This window comes from Mauremys mutica, unplaced genomic scaffold (assembly GCF_020497125.1).
Source record: "Mauremys mutica isolate MM-2020 ecotype Southern unplaced genomic scaffold, ASM2049712v1 Super-Scaffold_100434, whole genome shotgun sequence".
Lineage (NCBI taxonomy): Eukaryota > Metazoa > Chordata > Testudines > Geoemydidae > Mauremys > Mauremys mutica.
In genome coordinates this window covers 132,013-153,730 of record NW_025423340.1, presented here as the reverse complement: position 1 = coordinate 153,730, position 21,718 = coordinate 132,013, and the positions used below count along the sequence as shown (strand labels likewise).

The window sequence follows — 21,718 nt, the reverse complement described above, 5'->3', positions numbered from 1 at the left end:
CCCTGACCCCCACCCACACCCCCCTTCCACCCATCCAGCCCCCTGACCCCCACCCATCCCCCCTTCTTCCCATCCATCCCCCTGAACCCACCAATCCCCTCTTCCTCCCACCCAGCCCCCTGACCCCCACCCATCCCCACTTCCTCCCATCCAGCCCCCTGAACCCCACCCATCCCCACTTCCTCCCATCCAGCCCCCTGAACCCCACCCACACCCCCCTTCCTCCCATCCAGCCCCCTGAACCCCATCCATCCCCCCTTCCAGCCCTCTGCCCACACCCCCCTTTCTCTCACCCAGCCCTTGCCCACATTCACCTTCCTGACCTACAGCCACTTGCCCAGACCATTGAGCTCCCTGCCCTAGCTCACAAGCCCCTGAGACGCTCCGTGACCCCAGGGCATCCCCCCCCCAGACGGGAACCCCCAAAGTAAGTCACTTAGCTGATGTCTGTGCCGGCGGGCGCCTCCCAGCTCGCTGCTCGGTGGGGCAGAGGCCAGGGCTCAGCCTTCAGGGGCTGTGTGTTGTAGCCACCCCGTGCGTCCATCTCTGGGGATGCTGCAGAGAGACGTCTTCCCATCACCTTCCTCCCGTCGATGGGCTGGAGTCCGTGTGCGTCTCTAAGGACGTGGATCTGCTACCGACCCTCCATCCCTCTGGGCGGCCGGCGGCCAAGGCTTTAGGCTGGGGCTTGGCAGGGGGAGGGCTGGCTGATGCCGTCAGTTCTTTAGCCGTCGCTGGTGGCTGGTCCGGGTCGGCCAGAGCCCTATGGAGGGGTGGGGCCCGGCGTTGCTGTCTGGGGCTCTGCTGGCATCCGCAGGGCCTTGCTGCGGGAGCTGCGGGTGGCTCTTCCGGCCGGGCTGGGGGAGCCTGGCAGCTCCGGTTCGGCCTGTTGGCCCCGGGGCGGGGGAGCCCGGTGCGGGTCTGGAGTGCTGGGCTGGGATGCAGTTGGCCTGGCGCTGCTGGAGCTGCCAGTTCTCAGCCCTGATGCTCATAGCGCTGGTCTTTCCCAAGCAGGGACCCGGGCGTATCACGGCGAGTCCCAGAGCTCGTTGTCCTGGCCTCAGGTGGAGATCGGGTCTGGCTGGCAAGCCGGGAGCGGGCAGGGCTTCCTAGCCGGGGGCAGCGACTAGTGTGTGTGCCCCGGACCCGCTGCTGGCAGCACTCGCCACCCTGTGGCTTCAGGGGTCCTCTGGCAGAGTCGTTTCCGGTCTCAGTCAGCAGCTGGGCTCCCCCCCGGCACGGCCTAGCCAGGCCTATTTGGCAGCCTTGCGTGGGCGCCGTATCTGTCCCCCACACTTGCTGCACTCCCGGACGCGTGGCTGGCGTCCCCGGCCCCCGCATTGCCGTCTCCGCTGGGACCTGTCTCTCGCCCTCAGCTGCCCCAGCACCCGGTAGTACACGCGGCAGCTGAAGCCTTCGCGCAGCCCCTGCTTAACATGCTGGGTCAGGGCCTCCAGGCTGGGAAAGACTCGGCAGCAGGCCAGGCACCGCACGCCCTGCTCAATGGTGAGGAGCCACTCCGGGGGCGCTCCCGTCGGCTGCTGCGGCGCCTCCTCTGCCGGTCCCTCAACGCCGCACTCTGCCTCCGAGTCCACGTCCCCCAGCTCGGACTTGGTGTGGGAGCTGCTCAGGTCCGAGCCGGCAAAGCTTTCTCCGCCGATGTACTTGGTCTTAAAGATCCGAGGCCGCTTCCGAATGGCTTCAAAGCCGGCCCCGGTCTCCCAGGCCACCGAGACGCCATTCACGGCCTGGACCTTCATATAATAAAGGGCCTTTTCTTCTGCCTCCTCCTCGGCCTCTCTGCCACCTGCCGAGCGCTTTCTCTTCTCGCCCGAGCCAGGGGGCTCACATGGCGGCTGCACACACGGGAGGTTGGAGGCCACGGGTTCCACGCCGCGGATGGAGGAGTGGCTGGTGACAGATGTGACCACAGAGGGATGCTGGCTTTGGTCCCTGGGGCCAGCAGGGGCAGAGCCCCCCTCCTCTGCTGTTTTCTCAGGACCAGGCTTTCCGGCAGAGACCCCCTCCACTGCTGTTTCCTCATGAACTGGGCTTGCGGCAGAGACCCCCTGCTCCGCTGTGTCCTCAGGACCAGGGCTCCCAGCAGAGACGCCCTGATGAGGGGGCGACTCCCTTGATCTCTGCGACTCTGAAAGCAGAATGAAAGCCCAGGTCCTGCGGCCATCGCCCCCTGCGGTGAGTGCCCCACCCGCTCCCAGCCCTGTGTCCCAGGCCCAAAGGGGCCCCCCGCGGGCAGGGGGAGGGGGTGGGGAAGGGGACTCACTGAGTGCGACTATCAGGGGAGCGCCCGGTCAGGGGTCCGACACGCTGCCCCCAGGGAAGGGCCAGAGCCCCCTCGCTGGGCACACTGGAAACTAGGCTGGACAGAGCCCTAGACAACGTCCTGTCGGTGCCCATGCTGCCCTGGCCCTGGGGGGATGGACACTCTGCCCCATTGGGCTGCCTCAGCCCTGACATCTGTCACCCTGGCAGCCTGCGACCGGGCTGTGCCCATCTCCAAGGCCCCTGGCTTAGGCTCCTTACCCCAAGGGCACAGGACTCTTTGCACTGGCGTTTCTACATGGAAGAGCCATTTCGTGCCCCCAGATATGATCTCCTGTGTGTGTGTGTGTGTGTGTGTGTGTGTGTGTGTGTGTGTGTGTGTGTGTGTGTGTCCCTCTTCCTCTTTTCCATTGAACCATTTCGAGGGCTCTGTCTCTCCTCACTTGGGGAGTCTGTTTCCCCCACTGTGCCCTGGTGGGGGGGGGTCTCTGTTTCTTTCCCCCTCCCCCTTACCTCCCTGGGGAGGCAGAGAGAGTTCGAGTTCCTCCTTGACTGGGGACCCCGAGTGTCCTGTGGGCCCAGGGAATGTCCTGCTCACCTGACCCGTCCTGGGCAGCTCCAAGGTTCGTCTCTGGGGCCTCGGCAGGAAGCCCTTGGTTGTGCACCATGGTCCTGGCTCTGGGGACTCAGGCCAAGGCTGGTGCTTGTCACAGTCCTCGAAAGCTGCTGGGGTCTCTGTCCCAGCACTAGCCAGAAAGTCCGGGTCTCTGCGGGGAAGGGATGGCGGTTCTGGTCCAATTCTCCAGCTAAATCTCCAACTCTCACAGTGCAGGCAGCAGAGACAGGAGCACGACTGACCTGAGCCAACGGTTTGATCCAAGGGGCACCAGAATGTTGTGGTCTGATTAGCCCTGGAATGTTCTGCTCCAAACGGCATCCGGCTGTTTGGCTCCGAATGGCTCAGAAGTTCTGAGCTGGGTGAGGTCATTGCCAGCTGGGATGACAACGCCGAGTTCCGGGCGACCTGCCCTTGGGTCCGGCAGAGCCTCCTCGAGTCCCATCCAGGGAGGCCCGAGTTCATGACGTCCCAGCCAAACCACTCAGCTGGGTCTATGCTGCACAAGCCCCGGGAGGGCCCATCCGGGCTCCGATCAGGGAGGGTGGAGCCATATCAGCCTCTGGCTTTGTGCTGGCACAGACCGAAGAGCAGGACCATTCATATTAGTGTTGATTTGGGTGACGGTGGGGCCGAGAGGCCCAGGCAGGACCAGGGCCATTGCCGGGCGCTGCCCACGCCAGACTGAGAGACGGTCCCTCTCCCGATGAGCTGCCAGTCTAAATGGACAAACAGAAACAGACAGACAGCGAGTCCGAGCCCAGCACACTGTCGGCAGCGGCCCCAGCACAGAGCTCCCTTGAGATGCCTCCCCCAGCCCCCGTTTGAATTCCCCAAACCACCACTCCCCTCTGCCCACGGGCCCCAGGCAGGCCTGCTCGCTGTGCTGCCGTTCACCCCACCCTGACCCCACAACTAGCGCTGCAGGCTCCAGGTGGGGAGGGGGAGATGGGGGGCACGTGTCCCCTGCTCAGGAGTGTCCAGTGGTGGCTCCTGGCTGCTTTTCTTCCTCCCCCTGGAGGCCTCTCAGACCCCCACCAGGATCTAGCTGCCCCCCAAGGAGACCCCAAATCAACCAAGGCCTCTCAAGGCTGAACTCATGCCAAGGTTCGCTGCTGTCTGTTCAAAGGGACACACCCCAGCCAGTGCCGTGTCACTGCCACCTGCACCCAACCCCACCCAGTCGGAGGGAGTGGATGGTGCAGGGTGGGGCGTCCCTCCCCCTGGAGTGTCCTGTTTAGTGAATGTTCCAATCTGGTCTCCCTGCCATCCACAGCACTCACAGCACGCTGCTGCATGAGGTCCCCTCCTTCCTTTCCAGTTGGTAGTGGCCAAGGGAATGCTGGGAAAAGTAGTTCTTTCCCTGCTCCAGGGCTGGCTCTATAGGCAGGGAGCTCACCAAGGAACTACAGCTCCCGGAGCCACCTGTTGGTTCTCAGCTCCCATGCTGGATCCCTGCCGCCCCTGCAAATGGGCTGCCCCAAGCAGGTGCTTGCTTTGCTGGTGCTAGAGCCGCCCCTGCTTCCAGTCCTTGGCTCTGGGGTTCTCAGGCCTCCATCGTAGGTGGGCTCATAAGGGGACACTGCCCAGAGCCTCTGTAGGAAGCAGAACAGTGTTTCCCCTCTTTTAAACCTTCCCTACAACCTTGACACCTTATACAGGTGTAATGGGGGGGGGCTGATAGGGGCACAGGCTTCCATTAACCCCTTCCTGCTCAGAGTACACCCCCTCTACACCCCCTCACATCAACGTTTATACATTAAAAAGGTCTCCGTGTTTATAGGGCAATCTCATGATGTTGGGGCCGGCTCCTGAGTTTGGACCGCTGGGGGTGGCCGTCCTGATCTCGCCACCCGCTCTGACCATCGCCACAAGCGAAGGAGTTCTGAGTCACGGCAGCGGCTGGAAGGGAGAGAAGTGCATCTGCTGCCAGGATGTCAGTGGGTCAGAGAAGAGGGAGGGAAATGAATCATGGCCCCAGACAGTCAGGGTGGGGAACTCCCCTGAGAGAAGAGAGTTAAGATCTGGGACTGTTTCGTCTGGAAAGGAGAAGTGTCAGGTGATGGCTGGGTACAGTTTCTGAAGGGTAGGTGCAGTGGTGGCCAATTTCCCCTTTCCCACAGTTCGAGAACAAGAGGGGCCCCAAGGACATTAAAAGGCAACTTATTTAAACCAGGCAAGAGGAAGCACCTTGGTACACAACACAGAACAAACCCGTGGAACTCACTGCCACTAGCAATTATTGAGGCAAAGGGCCTGAGAGGTCTCAAAAAAGGATTAAGGGGGAGATTCTCCCCCCCCCCCCGGAGCCCCTTCCCGTTGCACGAGAGGGCTGGAGCAGTGTGAAGTCCCACATCCAGCCGGAGCCAATTCCTCCTACACAGCCATGGGGCAGCCGACGCTCGCTGCACGCTTGTAGGGGGTGTGCTGGGGGAAGGTTGGGGTGGGACGGGCATGTCATGGGGCAGATTCTGAGCAGTTCTGTGACCCTTAGGGCACCCCAGGAGGCTGCTGTAACTTAGCCAGGCTCCCAGGGCTGGCTGGTAAAGCAAGGGCTGCCCCAGCCTGTGGAGCAGCTGAGGCTGGGGAGGGTGCAAAGGTGGTGTAAAGCCCCCCTCCTCCCCATCCCCTGGGCTGTGAGCTCTGTGCTGCATCTCTTCTCCCAGCCCCCTGCGTGTCGAGCTGAGAACAGCATCGCAGACACACCAGCCCAAGGAACACTCCTGGGGCTGTCGGCCCCTGTGCGGTTCTGGATCAGTGGATGCCGGACGAGCAGGATCAATCTCTTCTGCGTCTGGGCTAGTATCAGCTGGGTCGGTAGCAGGGGGATATGGGCCTATCTGGGTACAGCAGGAGCTGGAGACGGCAGTTCTGGAGGGGGAGCCCTGCGCTGTGGGTGAATTCCCTGCTCTGCCAGTGACTCCCTGCATGACCTTGGGCCAGTCCCTTAGTCTCTCTGGCCTCAGGTCCCTGCTGTGAAATGGCATTAATGACACGTCCTTTCCCTCACTCCTTGCCTGATCGCTTAGAGCAGGGGTGTCCAAACTACGGCCCGCGGGCCAACTGCGGCCCGCGGGTCAGTTTTTATTGGCCCGAAGCAAATTCTGAAAATATAATTGAATATGGCCCGCACATGGCGCTTGAGCTCAACTCTGTTGCACTTCTCAGTTTCAACACTAGATGGAGCCAGTCACAGAAAAGGTGCTTCTCCACTAAACAAAATTAAGCAAAGAAAAATAGTTACCACGAGTCACCAGAAATGGCAGCACCGAAGAAACGCAAGATAGCAAGTGAGTGTAGAACAGGGGTGGGCAAACTATGGCCTGCAGGCCACATCCGACCCGCGGGACCGTCCTGCTGAGCCCCCGAGCTTCTAGCCCGAGACGCTCGCCCCCGGCCCCTCCCACACTGTTCCCCCTCGCCCACAGCCTCAGCTCGCTCGCTCGCTCCACTGCCGGAGCCGGCACAAGGCTCTGCTGTGAGCTCCTTGGGCAGTGCAGCTGCAGAGCCCGGCCTGACCCAGTGCTCTGCGCGGTGGCGGTGGTGGCATGTCCCGGCTCCAGCCGGGTGGCGCGGCTGTAACACTGCCAGCCACTGGTGCTCCAGGCAGCACGGTAAGGAGGCAGGGAGCAGGGTGGGTTGGATAGAGGGCAGGAGAGTCCGGGGTGGTGGTCAGGGGGCGGGGGTGTGGATAGGGGTTGGGGGGAACAGGGGGTTGAATGGGGGCAGGGGTCCCGGGGGATAGTCAGGAAGGAGGGGGGTTGGGTGGGGTGGCAGGGGGCAGTGAGGGGCAGGGGTTCTGGGGGCAGTCGGGGACAGGGAGAAGGGGTGTGGATGGGGCAGGGGTCCCGGGAGGGCCGTCAGGAATGAGAGGAGGGGTTGGATGGGGCGGCAGGGGCCCAGGGGCAGTCAGGGGACAGGGAGCAGGTGTGTGTGGATGGGGCAGGGGTCCCAGAGGGACCATCAGGGAATGGGGCAGTTGGATGGGGCAGGAGTCCTGGCCGGGGGGGGGTGGTAGATAGGAGGTGGGGGCTGGACCATGACCCCCTCCCCTAACCGGCCCTCCATACAATTTACGAAACCCGATGCGGCCCTCAGGCCAAAAAGTTTGCCCGCCCCTGGCTTAGAGTGAAGCTCTTCAGAGCAGGGGCTGCCTCTCCTTGTGTACGTGCAGCACCAGGCACATGGGGCCCTGATCTCTCCTGGGGCCTGCAGCTGTCCCTGGGCTCTGAGGAGGGATGATAGTGGGCTGGTGAGACCAGGAGCCTGCGATGCTGTCAGAGAAGGCGGTGATAGCCAGTGGAGTGTTGTGTACAGCAGGAGCTGGGATGCCAGACCAGCTGCAGAGCAGATCTGTGCTGATCCAGCAAACCTGCCCTCCTAGGAATTAGGGAACCCGACACTGCGAGGCTGGATGCTCTGGAAGAGCCCGTTCTAACCCCAGTCAAGTCAACAGCAAGATGCCCACTGACGTCCCTGGGAACTGGCCTGGGGCTTTATACTCTGAGCTCTCTGGGGCAGGGGCTGTGTCTGGCAGAGGGCTGTGCACATTTACAGCACTGTGTGCACACTTGTAACAATACTCCCCATCCTTAGCTGGCCGTACTGCTGGGTCGCTGAGCAGGAGCAGGGACCCGCCGTATGTGCTGGGATACTGAGCTCTGGACGGAGCAGCAGCCCCTGTTCCTATGTCCTTATAGACTAGCCATGCAACCTCCTAGCTCCATCTGTGGGCCCCATCGCCATAGCAATTCTCTGTCATTAATGAATTTCCCCCTTCCTGAAGCATGGCTGTGCCATTATCTCCACTTTGCAGATGGGAAACTGAGGCACGGAGCGGCTGAGGGTATGTCTACTCTGCAGGTAGACACCTGCGGCCGGCTCCTGACAGCTGACTTGTGCTCGGGCTAAGGGGCTGTTTAACTGCACTGTAGACATGGAGGTCTAGGAGCCCACAATTCCACCCAAGCCCCACGAGCCCAAGTCAGCTGGCAGGGGCCAGCTGTGAGTGTTTGTGTGCAGAGTCATCGTATCCTGTGTGACTTGCCGAAGGTCACCTGAAGGAGTGACTCAACCAGCACCTTCCCTCCCCCTCCCTCCTTCTGGCACCCTGAGGGGTTGGGGTGGGGGAGTCTCACTCTGGTGTCTTTTCTGTTTGTGGGTTTCCAAGATCAAAGGAGCGATTCTGCTCTTGGCTCCTCTCTTGCGGTTCCTCTGAGCGATCAGAAACTACCACATCCTGCCTGTGTCGCCCTCCTGCCCCAAGCTCCTGGAGATGCACACAGGAGCCCAGGGCTGTCATGTCTTGATCTGGGGGCTCTTCCCCACCCCCCGGCTCCCCCTTCTCCCACCCCATTTCTGTGCCATACAGAACCATTGAGATCTTTGTGCTTCTTCTCTCTGCCGGCCCCAGGCCCAGCAGGCCAGGCATGCCGGGGCCCATCGCACCAGAAATTAAACACGTGACCTGAGCTGGCTTTCAGGGCAGTTCCTGCTGGCCAGGTGTTGCAGTATAGTCTGCCTGGCCAGTGCAGATCAGCCACGAGCATCGTGGTGACAAACAAGGCCCAGACGTGGTCCCGTGTGGCCCGGAACGAGCCTTTAAACAGGGCTGAAGACATTGGAATGGAATTCCTGAGGGAGGGACCAGAGCTGAGAGAAATCTGAATTTCTGTCCCATGGTCAATCCCAATATTCGACCTTTGTTCCTGTCCCAGATCAGGACGAAAAGTCAAAATATGGAAATTATTCATGGAACAAAAAGTCCCGAAGCATTCCTCTTGGGGCAGGTTGACACAAAACTGCATCTGCCCCAGTTGCCACCAGGCCTCCTAGGACTCGTAATTTGGGTGCCTCATTCCCTTATTCTTCCCCAAGGGCTCAGCTCCCTGGCTGGACTACATCTCCCTTGATGCACTGCAGTCATCTGACTCCCAGGATGCCTCACCTGTCTCAGGCTGGACATGGATTGGCAGCCATCCCCAGAGAGCACCCAGCGTGCTGTTTGATCAGGGAAGCTCGAGGACTTTCAGGCAGGGAGTGACAGTGGTGGAAAGACAGACATGGGGAGATTGCTTCCATTTCTAGCGATCTGGGTTCTGCAGCACTCTCATTGCTACCCCACAGGCCCTCCTGCTCTGCATGCATCTAACAGCTGCCCTGGCCTCTCCCAGCTCCAGTGACATGAGCAACCCGCTCCAGTTTCACACTTGTAGTTTCTACCACACACGTGAAACCTCTCACAGCTGGCTGGGTGAAGGTTTTCACGCCGAGGAAAAGAGAACAATGGTGGGAAGGGGAAAAAGGCGATCACTCTATTTTATCGTTTGAGGCCCCATCCAAGATATGGGTCCTGTTAGTAGATTTTCAGGCCAGGAGAGACCATTCTATCATCTAGTCTGACCATCTGCATAACCCAGGCCGGAGAACTGCCCCCAAATAATTCCTAGAGCAGATCTTTTAGAAAAAAACCTCCCATCTTGATTGAAAAATTATCAGGGATGGGGAATCCACCACAGTTCTTGGTAAACTGTTCCCATGGTTAATTATTCTAACTGTGGCCAAAGGGCAAATACAATCCTTGGAGGCATAAACAGTGGAATCTTGAACAGGATCAGAGAGGTTATTTCATCTCTTTATTTGGCACTAGTGCGACTGCCGTTGGAATCCTGTGTCCAGTTCTGGTGTCTGCAATTCAAGAAGGATGTTGATAAATTGCAGAGAGTTCGGATGAGAGCCACAAGAACGATGAAAGGACTAAAAAACATGCCGTATAGCGAGAGACTCAAGGAGTGACTTAATCATGGGGAAAAAATATTTACTAATGGGTTCTTCAGTCTAGCGGAGAAAGGTAAATGGCTGGCAGTTGAAATGTCTCCCTTGGAGCTCATGTTTAGCTGATTATTCATCCCCCTCCCTGGTCTATTTCAGAATCCCTGCTTCCCAGGATAGAGTCCCCCATCCTGTAAGGGTGTCTGACATTCATTGTTCCAAGATAGACACGTTTACATTTAGCCATATTAAAACTGTGCCCAGTTTCCCAAATGATCCAGCTCGCTCGCGTCAGTGACCTGTCCTCTTGGACCAACCCTCAGTTTTTGCGTCCTCTGTAGACTTTATCAGTGATGATTTCATGTTTTCTTCCAGGTTATTAATAAAAATGTTCAATAGCACAGGGCCAAGCACCAATTTCTGTGGACCCCGACTGGAAACACACCTGTACAATGATGATCCCCCATTTACCATTTCATTTTGAGACCTATCCGTGAGCCAGTGTTTTCAATCAAAATTTCACATGTTGCCAAGCCTGACTCCTTAGTGAAGTCTAAGGATATTACATCAACACTGTTACCTTTAGCAACCAAACTTGTCATCTCATCAAAAAAAAATATCCAGGTAGTTTGACAGCATCTATTTTCCATAAACCCATGTTGATTGGCATTAATTATACTGCCCTGCTTGAATTCTTTAGCAATCGAGTCCCGTATCAGCTGCTCCGTTTTCTTGCCTGGGATCGATGTCAGACTGACAGGCCTATAATTACCCGGGTCAGCCTGTTAACTCTTTTAAAATCTTGGCCCCACATTAGCTTCCTTCAGCCATCGGATCTCATTCTGCCTTGGTCTGCTAGACTAAAAAGCCCCCTCGTAGGATCAGGTAACTTCTCCCTGTGTAGGTACTTATAGACCGAGATCAAGTGGCCACTTAACCCCTCTCTTCGGGGAGCTAAATAGATTCCTCGCGTCCAGCTGAGCACCTTGGCCACAAGGCCCTCCGCCCTGGCTGAAGGGAGGGGATCTGAGGGATCTCGGGAGCACCCATAACTGTCGCACACAGACGCTCAGACAAGGAGAGTGGAGTGGAAGAGATGGGAGCAGAGGGAAAGGGAAAGGAAGGGATAAAATAACGGGGCAAGACATATAGGGAAGGGGGAGAGAGGCTTGTTGCTGGGAACACCTCTCTGGGGGCTGACAGGGACCCTGATGGGTTCCCCAGGCCACTGATCCCGTTATCTGAGAGATCTGAGCCATGAGCCGTCCCTGCTGCATGCGGGCAGAGCTCACCAGAGGGGCCAGGTGTCTGGCAGTTCTGCTCCCCTGAGCAGCAGGCAGAGCCAGGCAGCCCTAGGCCCAGCCACAGCCCCCAGAAGGCAGCACAAAGCGCGGCTGGATTCAGCCTCAGGCCACAGCCTCCAGCAGATGGCGCGTCAGAGTGAGGGCAGGTGGGTGCCGCCAGCGGGAGCAGAGGAATTCACAGCGACCGGCTACATCAGCCTAGTGACTCTGGTGAGGCCACACTGGCCTACCCGCCAACATCATTATAGCAGGGCAGGGGGTGGAGCCCCAGCTGGCTACCAAACCGGGCCCCTGATTGTCCTGGACTCTTGGAAGCCCAGACTGTGAGTGAGGAAATCGGGGGGCCCTGAACTGAGAGGGGGAGGCCAAAAACGGCACCAGCCACTCAGGGTCCAATTGTTTGGTTCGGTGACTTGTGCACCGTGAGGTAACCGGGGGTGCGAGGCGTTAAAGTGTAACTATTTGTCTCAGGTCAGCCTGGCCTGTCCCTTTTCTCCGGTCCCCTCCATAAAGTTTGTTTGTTTAAACCTCTGTGCTTGCAAGAGGGGATGGAGTTGCCTAGCACAGGCACCCGGCTTATAGGTTCTCACATTATGGGGTGGGGTCTTGAGCCAAAAAAGGAAGAAATTGTAGGAAGTCCCCTAAAATAAGGACCCGGCCCTTGTTGCTACTGGAGCGATTGGCAGCGGTTACATTTTGCCCTCTGCATTGGATATGGGGCTTCCCATGGGAGGCTCTTTGTGCCCGAATGCAGCCTTGTATTCAGACCTGCCCTGCTACTGTGATCATCTTCGTACAAAACACGCCTCAAGAGGTATCATTTGAAAACGAATCACTGGGGATGTCAAGTAATTGCAGTGAACTCACACGATTAACTAAAAAAAAATTAATTCCGATTAAAAAAATTAATCATGCTTAATCAGTTTTAATCAGATTGTTAAACAATAGAAACCAATTGAAATGTATTCAATATTTTGGATGGTTTTCTACATTTTCAAATATATTGATTTCAATTACAACACAGGATACAAAGTGTAAAGTACTCACTTGATATTATTTTTATTACAAATCTTTGCACTGTAAAAATGATAAAAGAAATAATATTTTTCAATTCACCTCATTCAAGTACCATAGTGCAATCTCTTTACTGTGAAAGTGCAACTTACAAATGTAGATTTTTTTTTGCTACATAACTGGACACAAACATAAAACAATGTAAAACTTTAGAGCCTAGAAAGTCCACTCAGTCCTACTTCTTGTTCAGCCAATCGCTCAGACAAACAAGTTATTTACATTTATGGGAGACGATGCTGCCCGCTTCTTGTTTACAATGTCACCTGAAAGTGAGAACAGATGTTCGCATGCCACTTTTGTAGCCAGCATTGCAAGGTATTTACGTGCCAGATATGCTAAACATTCGTATTCCCCTTCATGCTTTGGCCACCAGACCAGAGGACATGCTTCCATGCTGATGATAATCGTTAAAAAAAATGTGTTAATTAAATTTGTGACTAAACTCCTTGAGGGAGAACTGTATGTCTCCTGCTCTGTGTTTTGCCTGCATTCTGCCATACATTTCATGTTAGAGCAGTCTCAGATGATGACCCAGCATGTTTGTTTTAAGAACACTTTCACTGCAGATTTGACAAAACGCAAAGAAGGTACCAATGTGAAATTTAATCACGCTTGGGTACTTGGTGCACATACGATTTTGGCCCTGGCTGTAGGATCTCTCACTGTAATGCACAGAACTCCAGCCTTTATGCAGTTCTGGACCAGGTGCCTTCAGATCCCACTGCCTGGTTCTTGCCCGAGCAGTGTGTGCAGTTCGAGGTGTGGCATTTCTAACCAGTGTGAAAAAGTCACTGCTGTGCCCTGCTACTGCCCTGACACTCTCCCATAGGGAACCTTCAGTCAGGCCTTTTCTCAGTGTCAGGGATTTCCCCCAGTTTGTATCTTCCCCAAGAGGGAATCCCCACCAGCTGGGGATGGGGCTTTCCCCACTCTGCCATCAGAAGGCTGGAGCCAGAGCTCAGCTGGTGACGGGTGGGAGCTGGCGGTGCTGGCCAAGCAGGTAGGGAAGGTCCTTTCCCCGAGGGTAGCGGCACCTCATCAGAGTGCAGGGGACAGTGGCCCCCCTTGGTGGCCCCCTGAAGAAGGAAGACGGGGTGCAGCTGGTGACCGCCAGATGCTGCATGGACACAGAGTTAGGACTTGTCTGCAGAGGAGAGTTGAACTGCTACAAGCGAAGTAGGAATTTAAACAGCTATAGTTAACCTGGAGTAACCTGCCCGTATGGACACTTATTCTGGTCCACGTGGCCTTTTTCCAGTGTATTGTATGTTGCTTTGGAAGGGGGTTAAGATAACCCCCCAAAAGCTGCTCCTATATTGGAATAAGAATATCCACCTGGAGGGGTAGGGGGGAGGGCGTTGTACTGGGATAACCCCAGTGGTTTAAGGACACTGGTCTAACTGATCTAACTTTCCCGTACAGACAAGCCCTAAGTCACAGACTCTGCCCCAGGGAGTTTACACTGGAGAGAGAGAAGGCAGACAAAGGTCGGGGGGAGAAGAAAGGAAGGGTTCTTCTCCCAGTTTTATAGCTGAGGAACAGGGAGGTTAAAGAACGTGCCTAAGGGCATCCAGGGAGTCAGTGTCAGAGAGGCAGTAGCTGAAGACAGGTCTCCTGAGGCCTAGTCTTAGGCCAGTCTCTCACCCCCAAAGCCACCTTTCCCCACACAGCAGGCGTGTGACTAACCTGGTTCCCTGTTTGCAAACCTGCTGAGAGAGCAGGCTGGGAAAGGGGGGCCTTGGTGGAGCTCACCGGCACAGCGCCGGCAGAATCTGGGCCATAAGGGTCGGCCCCTGGATCCCTGCTCCCATTGGCAGGCGGCGTCAGTGACCTTTCCTCCTTTTCTGAGTTAGCAGGGGTCTGTTTGGTTGTTGTTGCCATCCCTGCCCCCCAGCTGAGAGCTCCTGGCCCCCCCGAGGAACCTGTTCTCCGGATCTGCTCCCCGAGGGGGAGGCAGCAGCCAACGGGCCGGATCCCGCTGCAGCGACACCCGTGTAAAGCCAGCGCGGCTCCATGGAGAGACTCATGCTTTACACCGTGTAACTCAGCGCAGGGATTGGCCCGTGCCCGGTTCACTCTCCAGTCGTGCCCAGAGCAGGGCCGGGGCCTGGGGCCGGAGCAGAAGCCCTGACAGCGCCGGGGGCAGGGGGTTGGCCCCTCCACCCCTTCTCTGTGCTGCTCAGGTGGAACAAAGTAGATTCCAGGCTGTGTGGCCAGCTGGGGACCCCCCAGGTCAGAGAGACTCGTCAGAGCTGTTTGTAGCTAGGCCCAGGCCACCCCGCACAGTCTCTGGCCAGGGGCTGCAAAGGCGGGGGATCCAGGGAGCACGGGTCAGCCATGCCCCACCAGTGCCAGCTGCCACAACCATCCTGGGGTGGCCATGGCTGGTCCCCAGGTTACAGCAGCTGGGTGGCTGCTCTCTCACCCTCGGGGAGCCCACTGGGCCCAGGGTCAGGGGGCATCAAGGTGGCACAGACTCACGTTTGCCCCCATCCCCTTCCGTTTCTGTCCCGAGTGTCTGTCAGCCAGTGACAAGGATCAGGGCCTAGGACCCTAGGAAACGCCCCCGGAGCGGCAGGCGGCTGTGGGGTGTCAGTTCAGTTCCATCAGGGTTTGGGATTTACCACTCCTCACCGGCGTCCATGGGGGTCTCCTCCCTCCGCCCCTCCGGGACCCAGCCACACTCTGGGCCTCCTTCTGGCGCAGTGTTTGGGGCTGTCAGGCGACCCCTTTAGTGGCGGAGGCTCTGATGCCCGTAGGTTCCTGTTGAATTGGAGCACCCTAGAAGTCAGTGGCTGTTACAGGCTAGCCGGGTAAAAGATTACACAACGTGTTTCTTCAAGTAGTTTCTCTCTTAACAGAAAATTGACTTTAAAGGTTGTCAGAATAAATCCCATCTGCAATAGAATTAACTGACGTCTAGAGCAGGTCTGCAGTCTCAGTCTCACCTAGTCCCTCACCCCAATCTTTGGAGCGAGGTGTTACTTCAGAATTCTTTAGTCCAAAGGGGGTAAATTACACCAAATAAACTTGTCCCAGAGTAGCCATCATTCCCCGTATTGCTAACAGAAAGAAAAACAAGGTGACATTCAGCATTACAATATCCTACAGGTTATCACATAATTAATCTCCTATTCTTTAATTAATAATTAAGTTCATGTTTAATTTAATTTTCCTTAGTAACAAGAACATAAACAAAGATGAACAAATCCTGTATGTTAGTGTGAAAGTAGAATGAATTATATTGTAAAAATAAGAATGGATTAAAGAAATGTTGTATGTACCTTTAAGCAGAAATAAGAAATGTTGAAATACAGGTGCCAGGAAAAGAAACATTAGGCATAAACAATGGTGCTAATGGCGAAACATTAACAGAAGATCGGTAATAGTTAGTAAGGACATAAGATATGCATGCCTAGCCCAGCAGGGCTGGCTCCAGAGCCCAGTGCGCCAAGCACGCGCTTGGGCGGCATTTTACCAGGAGGGTGGCAGGTGGCTCTGGCGGACCTTCCCCAGTCATGCCTGCGGGAGGTCCACCGGAGCCCCAGGAGCAGTGGACCTCCCGCAGGCATGACTGCGGAGGGTCCGCTGGTCCCGTGGCTCGTGTGGCACGTCTGCAGGAGGTCCCCCGGAGCCGCGGGACCGGAGACCGCCAGAGCGACCCGCGCGGCGCGGCGCCCTGCTTGGGGCGGCGGAATTCGTAGAGCCGCCCCTGTAGCCCAGGTAAACTTATCTGATTCTGCTTCCTTTGTTATCTTGTTAAGTTCTCACCCTTTTATCTGTATAAATAAGATAGTTTGTGTCTTGCATGCGGCTCACATTATCTGGGTGTTATTAGCAGAGCGCTGTGCTAATAAAACAGAGTGGTCTGACAAACTGTGAGACCTGAGTCTAACTTTGACATGGGTGTTGAGTGTCCCTACCGAGCGGGGTGAGAAGAGTGAGAGGAGCCCAACAGCAAAAGGTAGGATGTTTGTTCACCAATGCGAGAAGCTTAGGTAATAAAATGGAGGAACTGGAGCTCCTGGTCCGAGAATTGAAACCGGATATCGTAGGAATAACCGAAACATGGTGGAACGGTAGCCATGACTGGAGTACAGGTATGGAAGGGTATGTGCTGTTTAGAAAAGACCGATGCAAAGGTAAGGGTGGGGGAGTAGCATTGTATATCAATAATGAGGTGAAATGTAATGAAATAACTAGCAATGCAATGGTTAATACGGAGTCTGTGTGGGCAATGGTCACATTAGGGAAGAAAACTACCAGAGCCTCACCCGGGATAGTGATTGGGGTGTGCTATAGACCGCCAGGATCTAGCTTGGAGACGGATAGAGAGCTCTTTAATGTTTTTAAGGAGGTAAACACTAATAGGAACTGCTTGATCATGGGAGACTTTAACTTCCCAGATATAGATTGGGAAACAAATGCTAGTAATAACAATAGGGCTCAGCTTTTCCTAGACGTGATAGCTGATGAATTCCTACATCAAGTGGTTGCTGAACCGACGAGGGGGGATGCCATTTTAGATCTGATTTTGGTGAGTAATGAGGACCTTGTTGAGGAAATAGTTGTAGGGGACAACCTTGGCTCGAGTGATCACGAGCTAATTCGTTTCAAAATTAATGAGAGGATAATTAATATTGCATCTGAGACTAGGGTTTACGATTTCAAAAGGGCTAACTTTACTAAATTAAGACGACTAGTTAGGGAAGTGGACTGGACCAACATATTTAGGAATCTAAAGGTAGATGACGCCTGGGGTTACTTCAGGTTGAAATTGCAGGAGTTGTCAGAGGCATGTATCCCGAGAAAGGGAAAACGGCTCGTAGGTAGCAGTTTTAGACCGAGCTGGATGACCAAGCGTCTTAGAGGGGTCATTAAGAAAAAACAGAAAGCGTACCGGGAGTGGAAAATGGGAGGGATCAGCAAAGAAACCTACCTTATTGAGGTCAGAGGGTGTAGGGATGCAGTGAGAAAGGCAAAGCGACGGGTGGAGATGGACCTAGCGAAGGGGATTAAAACCAATAGCAAAAGGTTTTTTAGCCATATAAATAGGAAGAAAACCAAGAAGGAAGAAGTGGGACCGCTTAAAACTTTAAACGGAGTGGAGATTAGGGATAATCTTGGAATGGCACAATATCTGAATGAATATTTTGCCACGGTCTTTAATGAGGCTAATGAAGGGCTAAGGAATAGTGATAGAGGGACCGATGGGAATGAAGATATGGGGGTAGACATTACGGTATCTGAGGTGGAGGCCAAACTTGAACAGCTTAACGGAAGTAAATCGGGGGGCCCGGATAATCTTCATCCTAGAATATTAAGGGAATTGGCGAGTGATATTGCTAGCCCGTTAGCGATGATTTTTAATAAATCTCTAAATTCGGGGATTGTACCGTTGGACTGGAGATTAGCTAATGTAGTTCCTATATTCAAGAAGGGGAAAAAAAGTGACCCGGGTAACTACAGGCCTGTTAGTTTAACATCTGTAGTATGCAAAGTAATGGAAAAAATTTTGAAAGAGAGAGTGGTTAAGGAGCAGGAGGCCGATGACAACTGGGATAGATTACAGCATGGTTTTACGAAAGGTAGATCGTGCCAAACCAATCTGATCTCCTTCTTTGAGAAAGTAACAGATTTTTTAGACAAGGGAAATGCGGTGGATCTAATATATCTGGATTTCAGTAAGGCGTTTGATACGGTACCGCATGAGGAATTATTGGTTAAATTGGAAAAGATGGGGATCGAAATGAAAATCCAGAGGTGGATAAGGAGTTGGTTAAAGGGGAGACTGCAGAGGGTAGTACTGAAAGGGGAACTGTCGGGTTGGAGGGGGGTTACCAGTGGAGTTCCTCAAGGTTCGGTTTTGGGTCCTATTTTATTCAATCTATTTATTGCTGACCTGGGAACCAAGAGTAGGAGTGGGCTGATAAAGTTTGCGGACGACACCAAGTTGGGAGGTATTGCCAATTCGGAGAAGGATCGGGATATCCTCCAGGGAGATTTGGATGACCTTGTAAACTGGAGTATTAGTAACAGGATGAAATTCAATAGTGAGAAGTGTAAGGTTATGCATTTAGGGATGACTAACAAGAATTTTAGTTATAAGCTAGGGATGCACCAGTTGGAAGTAACGGAGGAGGAGAAGGACCTGGGAGTCCTGGTTGATCGTAGGATGACTATGAGTAGGCAATGTGATGTGGCCGTTAAAAAAGCTAATGCGGTCTTGGGTTGCATTAGGCGGGGTATTTCTAGTAGGGATAAGGAAGTGCTAGTCCCGTTATATAAGGCGTTGGTGAGACCTCATTTGGAGTATTGTGTGCAGTTTTGGTCTCCCATGTTTAAGAAGGATGAGTTAAAACTGGAACGGGTACAAAGAAGGGCCACTAGAATGATCCGAGGAATGGAAGGCCTGTCGTATGACAGGAGACTTGAGGAGCTCGGTTTGTTTTCCTTAACCAAAAGAAGGATAAGGGGAGATATGATTGCACTCTTTAAATATATCAGAGGGATAAATACCAGGGAAGGAGAGGAATTATTTCAGCTCAGTGCTAATGTAGACACGAGGACAAACGGATATAAATTGTCAGTCAGGAAATTTAGGCTTGAAATTAGACGAAGGTTTCTAACCATCAGGGGAGTGCAATACTGGAACAGCCTACCGAGGGAAACAGTAGGGGCGAAGGACCTCCATGACTTTAAGATTAAGCTAGATAAGTTTATGGAGGAGATGGTATAATAGGATAACGGGCTTAGTCAATAGGTCAATTAAGTGCCAAACTGGTACTTAATTGGGTCAAATTGGGTCAATAATATGATATTCTTAACCTCTTTCAGAGGGTATGGCTGGAGAGTCTTGCCCGCATGCTCGGGGTTCAGCTGACCGCCATATTTGGGGTCGGGAAGGAATTTTCCTCCAGGGCAGATTGGCAGTGTCCCTGGAGGTTTTTCGCCTTCCTCCGAAGCATGGGGCAGGGGTCGCTTGCTAAAAGAGTGGGTAGATCGGCTAATGTGGCCTGCATCTTGCAGGAGGTCAGACTAGATGATCATAATGGTCCCTTCTGATCTTGAATTCTATGATTCTATGATTCTATGTCCAGGCAGAACCGGAGCCAGGGTTCATGTCCAGGCCAGAGGTCGAAGCCGGGTGGTCGGAAGTACGAGCCAAAGTCCATATCCACGCAAAGGTTGAAGCCATGTAGTCGAAATCGGAGAGGTTGGGGAAGATCAGGAGGAGAAGGAGGCAATGCTGTGGAGTGGGTGGGTGGAGGGCTGCAGCGAGGCTAGAGAAAGGCAAGGAGAATACTGAGCTGGGGTTCATAGCCCAAATCCGGAGCCAAGAAGGGTCACACCAAAGTCATAGCCAGAGCCCGGAGTCAAGAGTCCAGCCAGAGTCAACAGCGAAGAAACCAGAGGGCAGGGTAGGGCAGGGCAGGGCAGGGCAGGGTGGTACATGCGGGCGGGAATGAGGATTGCTTACTGGAGGCCTGGAGACCCCTCATCAGGGGACTCCCTTCCTAGCAATAACAGAAGGACAGTGGGATGACAAAGATGTCTCTGAGCCTGGGGACCAAGCCAAGGGGAGCTCCCATCCAGGCTGTGTGCCAGGACCCCGTCACCCTCCCTGTTCATTTCACACGCACAGACCCCCTGGCCGGAGGGGAGACTAAAGGGCAGAAGCAAAGGTGCCCCTGGGGGAAAGGCTCTAGTCCGGGACCCAGTCCACTTCCCAGATCTACACCCAGGATTGTGTGACCAGGCCCACAGCCCTTCCTCTGCGTCTCAGTTGCCACCTGCCAGACGGGGAGGCTCCTCCCCTGCCCCAGGGTGTCCAGGGGGAGTTTCCTTCCTGGCTGGGAAGGGTTCAGATACCGGGTGGGTGGACTGGGCCCCGGCTGGGGGATGGTCGGACATTCGCTGTGTCAGGGGTGACACGGGCCATGGGAAGGTCTGAGCAGTGACGACGGGGGAGGGGCTCCACGTCAGGCCACCCCTCAGACTGCAATGGCTATTGAGCACAACCCCTGGCTCTGCGGATGCTCTCACTTCTGGGCCAGCCCCACAGCCTGATTCTTCCCAACCAGTATCTGGCCTGGCCCCAGCTCCAGGGGTCGGGGTGGGGCAGGGTGCCCAGAGCGAGGTGCTCGGCCTTGGTTTCTCTCAGTGCTGCGGGCTCTATGGCCGCTCCCCCCAGCCCTTCCCCCCAGGCACAGGGAGACAGAGCAGTACCTGCGGCAGGGGGTGGGAGCTGGTCATGCGAAGGGGGGGGGGGTCTTCAAGGCTGCCCCATGGAGCACAGCCCCTGCAGGGCGTCCGGCACCTGGCCCAAGACCCTGATGTTAAATAGTTGGACCATGATGTAGGCTGTGATGTCCCCCTGTTGCAAGGGAACAAGGATCAATCAGAGACTCCGACGCCCACGAGAACGAAGGGTATTAACGGCACCGGGAGCCAGCAACATTTCCTCCCCACGTCTGAGGGACGGATTCCCCCACCCAACCCCCGAGGCAAAATCTTCTCTCTTCTCTGGTGACTTCCATCCCCTCTCCCACCATTGTGAATGAACTCCTGCCCCCACTCCTCTCAGTCCCCCTGAGAGCTGGTCTACCTCCCAGCCCAGCTGGGGATTCAGCTCCACTCCCCAGAGTCCCCTCAGCCACCCTCGCCCCCCGCCTCACACTGCCCGCCTCACCCACACCCGGCACTGCCCGCCTCACCCACACCCGGCACTGCCCGCCTCACCCACACCCGGCACTGCCCGCCTCACCCACACCCGGCACTGTTGTTCTCTCACCCTGGGACTCCCGTCGGTAAGAACTGATTTCACTGATTTGATGCACAGGTGTTTCCGGCTGGCCAGCCCCAGAACTGGAAGAGACGGGCACACAGCGTCACTAAGCCAGAGCCACAGACTAGCTCCGCATGGCCTGGGGCAGGATCACAAAGTCCCCCCACCTCACTGTAACAATGTACCCGTGTGTCACCAACAAGGCCACCTGGTGAGGGCTCCCATGCTCATCCTCACTCCCCTCCTCCCCATCGCTGAGTGCCCCTTGCAGGCTGGGCCCAGGCAGGTGCACCACACCCACACCTGTCCCCAGCCATGGCTGGTGCAGGCAGGCTCACCCTCAGTGTCCGAGTGTGCAGAGCTTTGGGGTGTGTCTGCCCAGCACAGCATGGGAGCACAGGGGGGACTGTCCATTGCTACAGGGAGCAGGTCACACCCAGGGCCCTGCAGCCAGACCCACGGGCCCTGAAGCGGCAAAGCGGGCCCTGTGCTGCACCAGGCGCTCGCACTGACATGATATACGGGGAAGTCTCTGAGCTCTTGCTCCCCTGCTCCTACCTTCAGCACCAATAACATATGACATCAGGGCCAGGATCCCCACACGGGTATCTTCCTCGCCCATCAACAGTTTTCGATGGAAAATCCCCAACAGCTGTGATGGATGGGAACGGGCTACAGGGAATAGGAAACAGAATGATGGACAGTGAGGAGTGAGCTCTCCTCTCCTGTGCTGAATCAGGGATCTGGACCCAGCAGCGGGAGCTTCGAGGCACCCCATGCACCGCTCGTCTGGGCTGCAGCCTCTCACCACCACCCCCTTACCGAGTTGCAGGAAGACATGGGAAATCTCTGTGTGATTCTCCCTGCAGAGCTGATAGGGCC

General features: G+C 55.4%; 1 protein-coding gene across 1 annotated transcript; it reads right to left on the bottom strand.

Annotated features, from left to right (window-relative positions):
- Window positions 1-444: 444 nt before the first annotated feature.
- On the bottom strand, window positions 445-3,181 carry LOC123361267 (protein FAM170B-like). The gene is made up of 2 exons (XM_045001349.1): window positions 2,882-3,181; window positions 445-2,149 (listed from the first exon to the last, which is right to left on the bottom strand). Exons 1-2 carry the CDS (start codon window positions 2,949-2,951, stop codon window positions 1,254-1,256), a joined length of 966 nt encoding a protein of 321 aa, XP_044857284.1. The 5' UTR covers window positions 2,952-3,181; the 3' UTR covers window positions 445-1,253.
- Between the last annotated feature and the right edge of the window lie 18,537 nt (window positions 3,182-21,718).